At 35.7% G+C, this 13,072-nt stretch overlaps 1 protein-coding gene across 9 annotated transcripts in view; it reads left to right on the top strand.

The window, feature by feature from the left end:
* STAU2 (staufen double-stranded RNA binding protein 2) overlaps positions 1-13,072 on the top strand; it is a 173,031-nt gene that overhangs the window by 58,438 nt on the left and 101,521 nt on the right. For all 9 annotated transcript variants that reach the window (XM_074817378.1, XM_074817349.1, XM_074817394.1 and 6 more), the window contains 3 exons: positions 2,176-2,283; positions 8,227-8,439; positions 11,996-12,133. In XM_074817378.1, the coding sequence (XP_074673479.1) occupies positions 2,176-2,283; positions 8,227-8,439; positions 11,996-12,133 (459 nt within the window). The remainder of the gene's footprint in view (positions 1-2,175; positions 2,284-8,226; positions 8,440-11,995; positions 12,134-13,072) is intronic.

Raw genomic sequence — 13,072 nt, forward strand, 5'->3', positions numbered from 1 at the left:
ATTCTCCACTCTTGATTGAGCTCTCTACTGTGTTTGGTGGAAAAATATGCAAGGAGTTAAATTGTAAGGGCAGAAGGGACAACCAGGGTTTTTCTGGACCGATGTGTTTGTTTTAATCATGAAATTTTAAACAGTAATTTCTACATTAGACTCTATGTATCTGGTTAAGCTAGAGTATAGCTAGAAAACCTAAACACTCTTGACTTAAAGGCTGGGTGACAGTCCAGTGGGCTTTATATTATTTTATGTAAATTATGCCAGTGATTGATTATTCCCCATTTCAAAGATAATCTGCAAGGTATTTCTTCTAAAGTCATTTAGCTTCATTTTCTATCTAATTGGTATTTTCTTATCTTTGCTAAATGTGACAAACATATAAAAAATCCCTCCCCCATATACATTTACTGATTATGCTTAAGTAATTTTGAATCTTTTTATAGAACTAATTGTTTCCATAGTGTCTCAGTGTAAAGTTGTTTTTTCTAATCAGTAGTTCATACTTGTGGCTTTTTTGTAAGCTTTTCTGCTTATTAATGTCCTTTATAAAACACAAACTTAATTGAATACCATACTGAGTAAGATTCTCACTGTTTTTTACAGAATAGTAGTACTCCACTCTTTGTGTTTGATACTCTTTATATCCCCAGAATACATTTTTACTTTTAAATATTGTCCTTTTAACTCTGTTCAGTTGATATTTCTCGGTGAACCTTATCAATGCTTTGCCTGTCCTGTGAATAATGAACTACATTCTTGATTTCAGTGGTACTTTACATTTCATTATATGAAATGAGCTAGAGGTCCTATATAATTTCGTTCTAAGTACTCTTGTTACTGTTTTGTACTGCACCCTTTTTTTTTTTCAGCATGTTCTATAAACTTTATAAATTTTTGTTTTGTGTTTAGTTCCAGATCAATATCAGGGATGTAAATTGCTTTTTCAGACTCCAAATTTTGCAACCATTTTTAATGATACAAAAAGTGTTCCAAGTCCGTATGCTGTAGCTGACTGCTGGATTTTTAGTCCTGCATTAATATGTTAAGAGTTAACAAGTGGTAGATAAAAGATTGATAAATTTCATTGTTAATGTGAAGAACCTAATGCTTTTTTAATGTTATTTTATAACTTCAGTATCTGCGTTTTGTAGCTATGCTGGTGACTGAAGATTTAGATCAGACTTTGTTATGTAAGATGGGAACTCTGCAGGAATCCACCTAATTCAGCCCAAGTTTCTTTGATGTTTACCTCCACTAATAAAAAATTACGAGCCTGGCCAAGGTTACATGGTTGTTGAGAGATCCCAGTTTGAAACATTCAGAGCATTGCACTTTGAAAGTAGCTGACAGTGAAACCTCTGAGAACTAAGGAAGATGTGGCCTGGGGGACAAACAGCAAAAAGTAGCGGTTGCAGAAGGTGATAACTCTTTGATCCCCATGCTGGTGGTTGTCTGAGAAAAAGAAGACTTACCTAAAGAGTAAAGCAAAGCTGAATTTTAGGCAGGATAATGTTTGCATGTGCTTTTTGTTGTTTTATCTCTTAAGAGTCTCTGTTTGTTATGTTCCTATGGATAAATAAATAATGTTCTGTGTTAGGCAAGCTGTTCTCTGTCACTACCTTTTCATACTGGTCGTAACTCCCAGAGGGAAGTCGATGGAGGGGCCATTAACCAGCTGGACCTGCTGAGGACACCTGTAACCTGGTGACCCAGTCAAAGTGTGGGGGTGATTCACTGAATTTCTTCTGAGAGAAGTACAGTCTTATGTATTTTCTAAGTAGTACAGAAGACTTCTTCCTCGCTTGGATGGGGTGCCCACAGAGAGACTGAGAAACAGGTCAAAGGATCTGTTTGATCCTTATTTTTGACACAAGAAGAGTGTATTCAAATAATTATTATCCATGTCATTAAAAAGACTAAAATATGTAGAAATCATTTTGTCATCTATCATTAATTTATACATTAATGTGTATGTGTTCCTTTATTATGAAGCATAAGTACATTATATATGGCTTCATGGTCAGCGGGTGTCTGATAATGGGGTGATGAGATAGATGTAGAAATGCTGATTTACAGCAAGACATGAGAACTCAAAAGTCTTTGAGAAATTGAGGGAGAAGCATATGGGGTTTTTATCTTCTAAAAATTGTAATATGACTATGTGTTCTTCATTTTCAGAATGGAGAAACAGGAAAAGAATCGGAAGAAGATAAAGATGCAAACAAGTCTGAAATTAGTGTAGTGTTTGAAATTGCCTTGAAGCGCAATATACCTGTCAGTTTTGAGGTATGTGTTACATATTCATCTGTTTGCTAAGGAAGTATTTTTAAAAAGTGCCACTAAAGCTCAACACAGTTAATGATATTAATACATTTTTAATACAACATTTAAATTCATGCAAATTATAAATAAAAAAACTGTTAGTGAATCAGAGTCTAAGACATTGAGTTTTTACTATTAAATTAGATGTTCTTTCAGAAGTATTAGAGACCTAATATTTTATTGCAGACAAGCGGATGGCAGATAGACAACTTCTGCATGGTTCTGTGGGACTCAGATCAGTAGCCACAGTCAATCTGATTTGAAATAATCTTCGAAACAGTCAGCCAAAGTCTTTGCTTTGACTGTAGACGTTCATACTCTATGAAAGTTCCCATTGCGACATTTTGCATCTGATGTGCTGTTTTCAGAAAGTCATGAGTATCTTTTTATCTTCCATACTGTTTGACTCCTTATTATCTCTACTTAAGCCTTCATGATTTTTTTTTTCCTCATTTCATATGATTTTGTCTATGAACCTGCTTCTGACATTTTTGTTTACCTTAAGTAATAAAGAGTATTTGGAATAGCTCCAATGCTATCAGTGAACTAACTACAGGAGAATGAGTGATAGTAACAGGAAAATTTTTCCGATGAGAAATTTCTTACACAAACTGGTTGTAAAAATCTAGTGTTGTTGTGGTAGGAACCACCAGACTTTCAAGCTGTTTATTTTTCTTTTTTTTTTTCTTAATGCAGAAAATGCTAATGTAAGTGGCTCTTCAAAGTTTTATTTTTTTGCTTTTTGTTTTACATTTAAACTGAGTCTATATGAAGGACGTGGGTAGTGCCTATACTGGTGATGGTTATTTTCTCCAGTGCTTTTTCCTTTTGAAGTATAGGCACATATTTTCATGCCAAAAAAATAAATTATCCTGTGGCATGCCTTACAGTGTGCTGTATGCAGTTTACTGACATGTTTGGCCCATGTTCATGAATTGGCCGATGTCAAATGAGCTATTTGGACCTTCATAGAAATCTGAGAAATCTCTCAGAAAGTAGGTAAGAGAGGCAAAGACAAAGAGTATTGTTTTTGACTAAGGAATTCATCAGTATAGCGAATTCTTATGTGCTTCACATATATGGTCTATGTAATATGGACTAATTGGAAAGTGAAGAGAATGTAAATCTCGAGGATAAAATTGGGGTGTCTGAGGGTGTTGGTGTATCGATTCACAACTACATGGAAAGAACATAACTCTTATGTAAGATCAGACATAATGGAAACACATGCCTGTGTTTCAAAAAGGAAGTTCATAATTAATGTTTCCGTTTTCACACATCATTTTCTACTTGTAAGTATTTAAAAGTATTTGGAATAGTTCCATACAAATTAATACACTAAAATACAAGGAGATGTATGGTCACAGTTCACAAAATAGCTTGCAGTTTGGAAAGAAAAGAGGGATAGTGCTTTGAATGCCTTCTTAACATCATTCCTGTGTTTTGGCTTATTTAAGGGAGAGCATTTGGTAAGGAGAGAATGAAGGCAGAGATATATAGTACAGGAAAAGTCTAATGTGTCACTTGCCAAAGAATGTTAACAACATTGAAAAAAAGACAGTTTCTTGCTCTTCTGACAGGTTTTGTGTTATTTCCTACCTTTAAATCTAAGTATAGATGACATTCTTAAATAGAGTTTTGAGTGAACTTAGTACTGGCTTGTATTTCAGTAAAACTGCTAAGCAATTATGGGTGATCCCCCCCAGGATCTGATGTTTCCAATAGGATTTTATTTACAAATGGTTTTTTGTTATTCCAGGCAGGCATCAAAGCTTTATCTAGCTTCTTTTGTGTGCGATAGCTATAAAATGATCTGCCTTTTCTTCATCTGACGAATCTTTAGCCAATGTTCCAACAGTGCTGTGTTATGCAACAAAGTAATGGTCATAAAGATACGTAAAGTTCTGTATAAACATGGCCTCAGAATTGCACGAGGGGTGGGAAATAGGAAAAGCACGCAGAACCCCATGGGTTTCTTCTGTCTATACTGTTTCATGTAATATGGCTAGTTTTAATTGCCTAGGAACTTTAGGATAAGTTTTAAGGAATTTACATCTATTAAATTGTTAACTAAAATAAAAGCATATAATTCTAACAAAGAACAAGCTTTAGTCCGTACTTATCACTGGGGCATCCTTAGCTAACCTTTACTGATCAACTTTTAAGTCAAAATGCAACTCCTCTAAGGCATTTGCAGGACTGTCAATGAACAATTTTTAAGGAGAGATACAAAACTGATTGCTGTAGGAATTGTTAGAATAGCTGTAAAATGGTCATTTTGCTTCTCATTCCCTCCTTGACAGTAGGCTAAAATCTTGCTTCTTTTGGTTCTTTTGCAACTTATAAGTTTTATTTCCAACTTGTCAGTAAGGTGTTGGGTGAGCCTAGAAGATGTAACTGATGTCAACAGCTTCAGGTATTAGAACATGTTGGGATGTTTCAGATTGTAATTTCATTTTCAGTATTCTTTTCTTTGGATTGAAGTATTCTTTCTTTAGAATACAATAAATACAATAATATATTTTTTCATTGTCAGTATCAGGAGTGAGGAGATAGAGTGCCTGAACAGGCAAATTTTCTGCCCCTTCATCCCTGTCCAGTGTTCTACTGGGAAAAAGAGTTGCAGTTTCTTGTTTCCCAGTCTTTCCCAGTCTTATCGGAGTAAGGCAGAGATTCTGTATTTTGAACGAGGAACAAACCAAATTGCTGACTCTGGAAGACTGAGCAAGTTGTCAGCAGGAAGTTTCACACCCGTCTGGCTCCTGCTGTCCTGGGGATTAAGGCTTCAGATTGGATGATTGACATACTGAGTAGCTCTCATTTGGGTGTTGCATGATGGTCACTCTTCCTCACTCCAGTTTTAATAAAACAGCCAGCCTTTTTTTTTTTTTAAACTGGGAAAATCTGGTATGTCTGCCTGCACAAACACATGGAAATATATTGGTATTTTAAAACTTAAAAATATTATCATGGATGTAGGTGAGATGTTTTTGTTGACCTGCTTTTTGTCTCCTCTATTATTTTTTTTAATGTCCATTTAATCTTGTCATAATCTTTTGAATTTTCTACCTGGATTCTCATTAATAATTGAAGCAGCATTGCTCTTTCGTTGTAATTGTACTGCTGTTTTTCATTTGTCAGCATGATTCATTAAGTTGAGCCAAATTCACTCTTGATGTAATTTGACCTTAGATGTGTTTTGGCCCCATGTGTTTTCTCTTGCTGGAGCTATTCTTTAAATCAGTGGAACAGAAAAAGAAAAGTGTATTGAACTGTCACCCTTAATCAAATTCTCAGCTTTAAATTAGCCATGATTTGGTCCACGGGTCGTATCTTTCAACTGAGGAAATAGTTTAATGTACTAATGCATATAGTGTTCTTGGATAGCAAAGGTTGAATTTCTTTGTAGTGTTTCTGTCCCTAGGCTTATTGCACAACTGTTTGAAATCATGTGGGTAAAAAGATATAAAATCTGGGGTTAACCAAAAATGTTGTTAGGTAAATATTTTTTTTGCTAAATTACCAAATTTGGATGTTTAGCTTGATCCGGATCCCATCTGAATCCTATGGGGTTCATTCCATTGACAACACAGACTTTTTTTCATTTACACACTAACAAAGTAACAGTTTTGAACGTTTTCCAGGCAATTATTTACCTTGTGTCACATACTTAAAAGTTTAAAAGATCAAAAACACCCTGGAATACATTAGTTTTATATTAAGAAATACATTTTCATGTATATGAAAATATAATCTGGTTTTGTATTAACATTCTTTTTCATATATATATATTTGTGTGCACTTACATATATGTGAGAGAACTTATATAAAACTAGTATTTTAGGAACTCAGCAATTATATTGCTTAAGCAAGTTATTTTGTCCTTTTTCATCTGGTCAGTATAGACATTCTTGTATATTTTATTATTAAATTATATTGCTTGTAAGTAGAAACACCTATATAATGGTATTAGTAAGACCACAAAAACATTAAGGACCTTAGTAAGGTTAATTTAGCCATCTTTTATGGCCAATGTGTTGTAATACTTGGATAGCAATGTACAGGGATGGATTAAGATATGCCTTTAAAACTGGGAAACGCTGCAGTACGATGAAGGTGTTCAGCACTGATACGAAGCCTGACTGTGTCTGAGAGCAGGGGATGGTGGCGCTGAGCTTGTCTCAGCTCTGGTGTGGGCAGTGCAGCTTCCCATGATTCAGCGAGGGTCACTGCCTTGAGAGCACCGCTGCCTTTTCACGTGGTGAAGCACTAGTGGGCAACTTCCAAGTGAGGCAACCTTGAAAACACTTCTGAAATTATTACCTGGAATCTTAGAGGGGGAACACTCCTGAACTACAGCAGAAAAATCCCATGCTGGCACAGATGTTATCTTATTCTGGGAAAATGCAGACAAAGTTGTCTGTTAATTCTCATTTTGTGTCTTTTTATTGATATATGCTGTGATAATTGTATTTGCTGGGTGAAGTTGCCACAAAAGAGAGCTTAAAAAAGATATACAAGCCTAAGGAGACCTCATTACAGTGTAACAGCAAAACTAAATAATGCAAGGGACGTGACCTTGATAAAAAGAACTTTAATACAAAACATGTTGTAATAATATTAAGGTTGAAGCTTTCAGCCCATTAAAAATACAGTTATTACACCAAGAAGGCCCTAGCACCTTTACCTCAGTTCCCTTGCACTCAGGCATTACACTTCTTCAAAAAATGTTTTGATGTAATTGCACCTACTGAAAAAATATGTATTTTTATTGATTTTGAAGATAATACAAAGAGATGCTTGTCAGATGCTCTAATGTCTCCTTATACACATTACATGTAACAAAGATTAAATTAGGTAGCTGTTTCCGCCCATCAAATAAAATAACTGAACCTTTTCCCAAATGAGGTCTCTAATTCCTGATAGACATTGTCCAGACCAGTAAATGGTGCATACATGAAGAGATGCTATCTTAGCACTTGTAGTGCTGTGATTTGTTGATGAATGCCTCCTAAAAGGAGACGTGTGTGTGTGTAAAAATGAAGACAAAAAAAGAGCTAAAGGAAGGTACAACATTCAGAACTTCATTTTTTTCTGTATTATTGTAACTTTTAATAGTGGAGAAGTACTTCAAATGGGTTTTCTCATTGTCATCTTGAATATGTTTGGAAGGGAATGAATAAATGAAACATTTCAGAACTGATTGACTTTTGCGTGAGTTATGGTGGCTCTTTTGCTAATTCCTTTTCGTACTGTTGGGAGGGACAGCTGAGAGTTGTGTAGGCAAGACTGTGACAGCCTTTCAAATGCATGGGATATCGCTCTGAGTTGTGTACTCTGGCAAGGTAAGAGTTGAGAGCAGGCGTGCTGCCTGCAGCTAGAACAGTATAAAAATACGGACCTTTAAGACTGAAGTTTCGGCCCGTGCGTGAACGTGCTACGTTTTAATGACAATAGAAAAAAATTACGAACGGCTCGAAGTGATGCCATTTAAATATAGTTTTGAATATGTTTTATGTAAAGAAATAGCCAAAGCCTAGTAGACCTTCATGAATTGAGTTTCTTTAGTACGTGAAGCACCTTGCAAGGAAAAAACTAGCAGTCTTGGTTTAATTACACATTGCTCTTATTTACTGTGTTATTGTATAAATCTTTTTGAAAATATAGGTATACTGTGTTTTCTGTGAAACACTGAATATGATGGTTAGATTTGCTGTATACAATTAGCTGTCATTTTCTGTCCTCAACCTGGTACCGTCATTAGTACTTGTCCAGATTTTATGAAAACTCATCTAATGCCTTCAGTTAGCAGGAAAACTGTGTTAGTAGTATGTATGTTGCAGACATACAAACATTAAGTTATGTTCTTGTAGGGTGATTTGACTCAATGTTACTTTCTCTTAAAAGGTGATTAAAGAAAGTGGACCTCCTCACATGAAGAGCTTTGTTACACGAGTCACGGTAGGAGAATTCACTGCAGAAGGAGAAGGCAACAGTAAGAAACTCTCAAAGAAACGTGCTGCAATGGCTGTCCTACAAGAACTTAAGAAACTTCCTCCTCTTCCTGTGATTGAAAAGCCAAAACTTTACTTTAAAAAGCGTCCAAAAACAATATTGAAGGTATGTGTCCACCCTGGACAGAATTAAGAACGTTTGCTCAGAAAGTAAGTGAATTACACAGATTTAAAATCAGTAAAAGCTTATTTATCACTTTCTGTTACTTGTTTGCCTGTGCTAATATGCCTGTGCTTTTTTAAATTCTGAGAATGCTGTGAAATTCTCAAACATAAAGGCTTAAGAACTGAGCTCACATCACTGAAGTCTTCAGGGGTTTGGTTTAAGTCTAGTGGAGCATCAAACCCTCCAAGCAGCTCTGTACAGCCATGTGAATTTTTAGCATCATCTCTTCTGGGAGTCCCTATTAGCATATGTGGGGGTTTTCTCCCTGGTCTTTTCCCCACTTCCCAGTTTGGAGAGGGAAAGAGATATCTGAAATAGTAGGTATGTGGGGAAATGGTGCACAGTCCAACTTCCTCCCCTTGTGGAGCTAGGTTTTGGGAGTTTTGTGGCTTCAGCTTCAATTTGATTTTTGAAAAATTTGGAAGAAGACCAGGAGTATGTTGACATCTCAGCCTAGTGTGTCACTTGTCAAGCGCCAAAGGACAATGCTTTTTTTGTTTCACGTGTTACATTTAGTGTGTGTTTGATAATGCTCTTTAGCTCTCAAATACAGATAGAAAATTGACTGAACAGCCCGTGAAGCACTTGCAGACTTTGAATCATCCTTACATTAAAACATGCCCTGTCTCAGAGGATATTAATACGCTTCTTGCTACGCTGATGAGGCTTCCTTTAGAGGCTCTAGATTCTTGTGAGCTCAAGCTTCGTAAATGATGCTTTTCTTCTTGGTGGCAGTAGTTTTATTGCTACTTCTACAATTCAGTCAGTCTGTGGTGGCTAGCCCTGGTTTGTCTACTCATCCTAAATTCATACAAAACCAAAGGGTCGTCTGAAGTAATTAGTCTTCCAAATGTTCTAACAAAAGCAGCCACATAGTGTCCATATACTTATGAAGCAACACTACCTAGTCTCAGCACTGAACAACTAATCAGGTTAACTTGTCATCTGTTCAGTGCAGAAGACAGAGCTTTGGAAGTAGCCAAAATCTGCTACATTTTATTTTATTTTAGGAAGTATTATTTTGTGATGAAGTGGTTAAACTCTTTGTATATGATTTTCTATAGTTTGTCATGTTGGATAGTCATTTAGGTATACGTAAGGGCACATTAATAGCCTTTCATGCTTATTTTAGGTTGGTGTAAATAACGATGGAGAGTTGCTGACTTTCTCTCTGGTGTTACAGAGTCACTTTTGCCCCATACTATGCAGATCAGGACCTTTGAGACTAGAATTGCAGGAAAATACAGGAAACCTTCACATCCAAAACCTGTGCTTCAGAATATAGTTTTAGGACCTATATTTAATTTCATTTTCTGTATTTTCCTCTTGTTATTTAAAAAAATATCTTCAATTTTTCTGGATTATTTTATGTCCACAGCTTGCATTATGTTAGGCTGAACAGCATTATACCGTTATGGCTTAAACTCAGTCCTCATCGAGTGTTACATTGATAAATTGTAAAAATAAGTAAATCAGTACTTACTTTACTAAAAGTAAAGTGGCCATTAGAAATCTCTACACTCAGTACACCGGGTGCAGAGTTCTGTAGGAGCAGCCAACAGAAAAGCCATTTAAAATAAGCAAATACTTTGGAGAGTGCAAAACTGAGTTTGGAAAATGTACAAAGGACTTCATCATCTTTCTCTTTTCATTTGCCTTCGAAACGGAATGAGTGATTTTTCAAAAAAACCCTAGGTTAATTAGATACCCATCTCCTACTGAAATTCTAGGGATCAAATTTTCAAAAACTTCTAGGAAAAAATTAACATTAAAAAAGTATTTAATGGAAAACCATCAGCATTAATGTGGCTTTAAAGCTGCAAGATCTGAAAAAGATACTGACTCTGACCATCTCATTTTGGAAAGTTTTTCTCAGGAAAGATGCTAAGGGTATAATAATGTAAAAATCTCTTATATTACCATATACCATTTACCGTTACAACGTTACATTGAATTATCCAAAGTTGGCCATCTTAGAAAGAGACATTAATAGTAAAAATAACCTGGATACGTAGAAGGTTTTTATTTTTTTAATATCTAAACTTCTGAAATGCTTTCTGTGAGCCCATTTCTTTCAATTTAACCTGCATGTGTTTTGAGCATCAAAAAAAGTGACAACAATAACTTCTTTTTGTTTGTATATATATTTATGAGTCTATATCTTATGGCCTACACTTTATTTAGCCTGCTCTCCATTTTGTCTCTGCCTGGCTTCTTGCCCACGCAGGTGCCCTTGTGCATGACATTGTCTTAATTCTTTCACCTACATCTTCTCTAACAACTTCAGCAGTTACACTATGTAGGATTCGCTGCACAGCTTTCTTAATAGAGTATCCCTCTCTGGTCTTTGCCTTCAGTTGCTGATCATCTCTTTAGGTTCTGGACCACTTGTTCTTATTTGAGGAGATCAAACGAGCCTGAGTGCTGATCTTCTCTTATCCTGCAAGTGACTGCATGAAAAGGAAATAGCTCAATAACATAAAAAAATTCTACATTCAAATACCATTTACATTTGCAAGTTCATTCTTTGTGCTGTGGTATATAAATCAGTTAAATATGACTTCAGATAAATTTTTTTTGGTCTTAGATTTCTTCTCTTTAAGATCTGCAAACAAATATTTTCATAGCTATTTGCTTTGAGAAAGCATTTGCCATGTGAGTAATAACATATTAAAAGGGTCTCAGACCTAGATAGTTTGTAAGGACTGTAGTTTTTCACTTGTCTGTGAATCTTGGACAGACCAGTCTCTCAGTCCTTTTGTTTTCCCCCAGTCAGATCAATTCCCCCACCAACCATATGTTTTGACATGTTATTGTGAGGATTATTGTCTGCTAAGCATTTGAAATACTTTGTGGATGGCTTGCAATATGCAACATTTGTAGCCATTGGAGATATTCCTCTCTAGCTTCACTACATAAAAGTATTTTGAGGGTGAACTCCTATGACACACAGAGTAAACCTTCTAGACCTTTAGTTGCATTGTAGGATGGAAGACAGGAGTGAGAAGGAAGGCAGGAAGGCTGAGAGAGGCAGCTTCCTTGTTATATGGCAAATCTGGTTTGTCCTATATAAATCCCACCTCTTCTTAGCGTACTGCATGTTCCATCATTGCAGCAACCTATTTTAAGGGGTTAGGGGGAAGGGTTATAGAAATAGGGCAATGAGATATAATTGACTGATGAATCTGCTAATTTTCATCCATCCCCATAGGACCTTCATAGATATATGAGGGTATTGTTAATAGCTTACAGATACTACATATCCACACTACCTGCAACAGTGGCAGACAATAGATGTATATTTTGTGTGACAGTTTTGAGCTTGAGGATTCTTATCTTCTGGCTCAGGACCGGAAGATGTGAAGAAATTTGCTTCTTACTCTCTCAAAGGTAGTATTAAAGAAGGGGTAACCCTAGTAAATGATTTATTGAAGCAGCATAATAGTTGTATGGATATATGCTGAAATAATGTTTTTTTCTTTTAAACCTTTTTTAGACTGGACCAGAATATGGTCAAGGAATGAATCCCATCAGTCGTCTGGCTCAGATCCAACAGGCCAAAAAGGAGAAGGAGCCAGAGTATGTTCTTCTGTCAGAGAGAGGAATGCCTCGCCGTCGAGAGTTTGTTATGCAGGTATCATCTGCTGTCACGTTAGAGATAATGCCCTTGCTATATTATGTTCAAACTCAAGCAAAATGGTGGCATAATATGAAGTGGATCCCTCTGTGTTTAGCTCTTTGCTTTACAGTCTGTTATGCAAGAAGAGTATGAAATAAAGTATCAGAAAGCCTATTTGAACTTTCTTCTTTCTCTTGGTGAAACAACTGGCACTCGGGTTATGTGCCTTCTGGATGCTTTTCTTGTAGTGATTTTGCTTTTTTTATACTATTCTTATTTTTATTTCACCCGATGGTTTCTGTCTTTATCCCTGATGGTTCATGATTTATTTTTAAAAAAAAAAATAATTTTTTGTATTGTTGATCAGAGGATTGCAATACAAACAAGTATTCTGAAATATGGATATGAATTATCTCCATATTACCAAACATTTTGATTTTAAAAAATAGTGTTGTAAATCTTTTCAGATTATCAGTTTCTTTGTGGCTTTGTTCATATCTGAAATACCACAAAAAAAGCCTTCCATCACATATTTTAGCCTGTCTGGTTAAAGCCTCTGGACCTGATACAGAAACAGTAGATCATTAATGTTTCTTTAATTTTTAAATTAAGAACATCTACAAAGATTTGATATATCCATGATATTTTGTTAGATAGCACAACAGCAGTTTGAGAAAGATTAAGAACAGGAAAGAATTCTTTTCTCTTGTGTTTTCACTCAGAGGAAATTTTGTGCCAGAACGGTTCAGAATGGCATACCTCAACATCCCTTTGACTTGTTATCTACAAACCACACCAAAATGTCACTTCTGATCACAAGCAGAATTTATGATGTTCTAGCACCTCCTTCTCCAGAAAATTAGTTATGTTTTCACTTAAACCTTTAAGTCCCTCCTTCATGTCTATCAAGATAGGCTAGCAATCTTAATTTCCTTGGACCTCAGTGGTCTTTCT

Source organism: Strix aluco, chromosome 1 (genome assembly GCF_031877795.1).
Source record: "Strix aluco isolate bStrAlu1 chromosome 1, bStrAlu1.hap1, whole genome shotgun sequence".
Taxonomy (NCBI): Eukaryota; Metazoa; Chordata; class Aves; order Strigiformes; family Strigidae; genus Strix; species Strix aluco.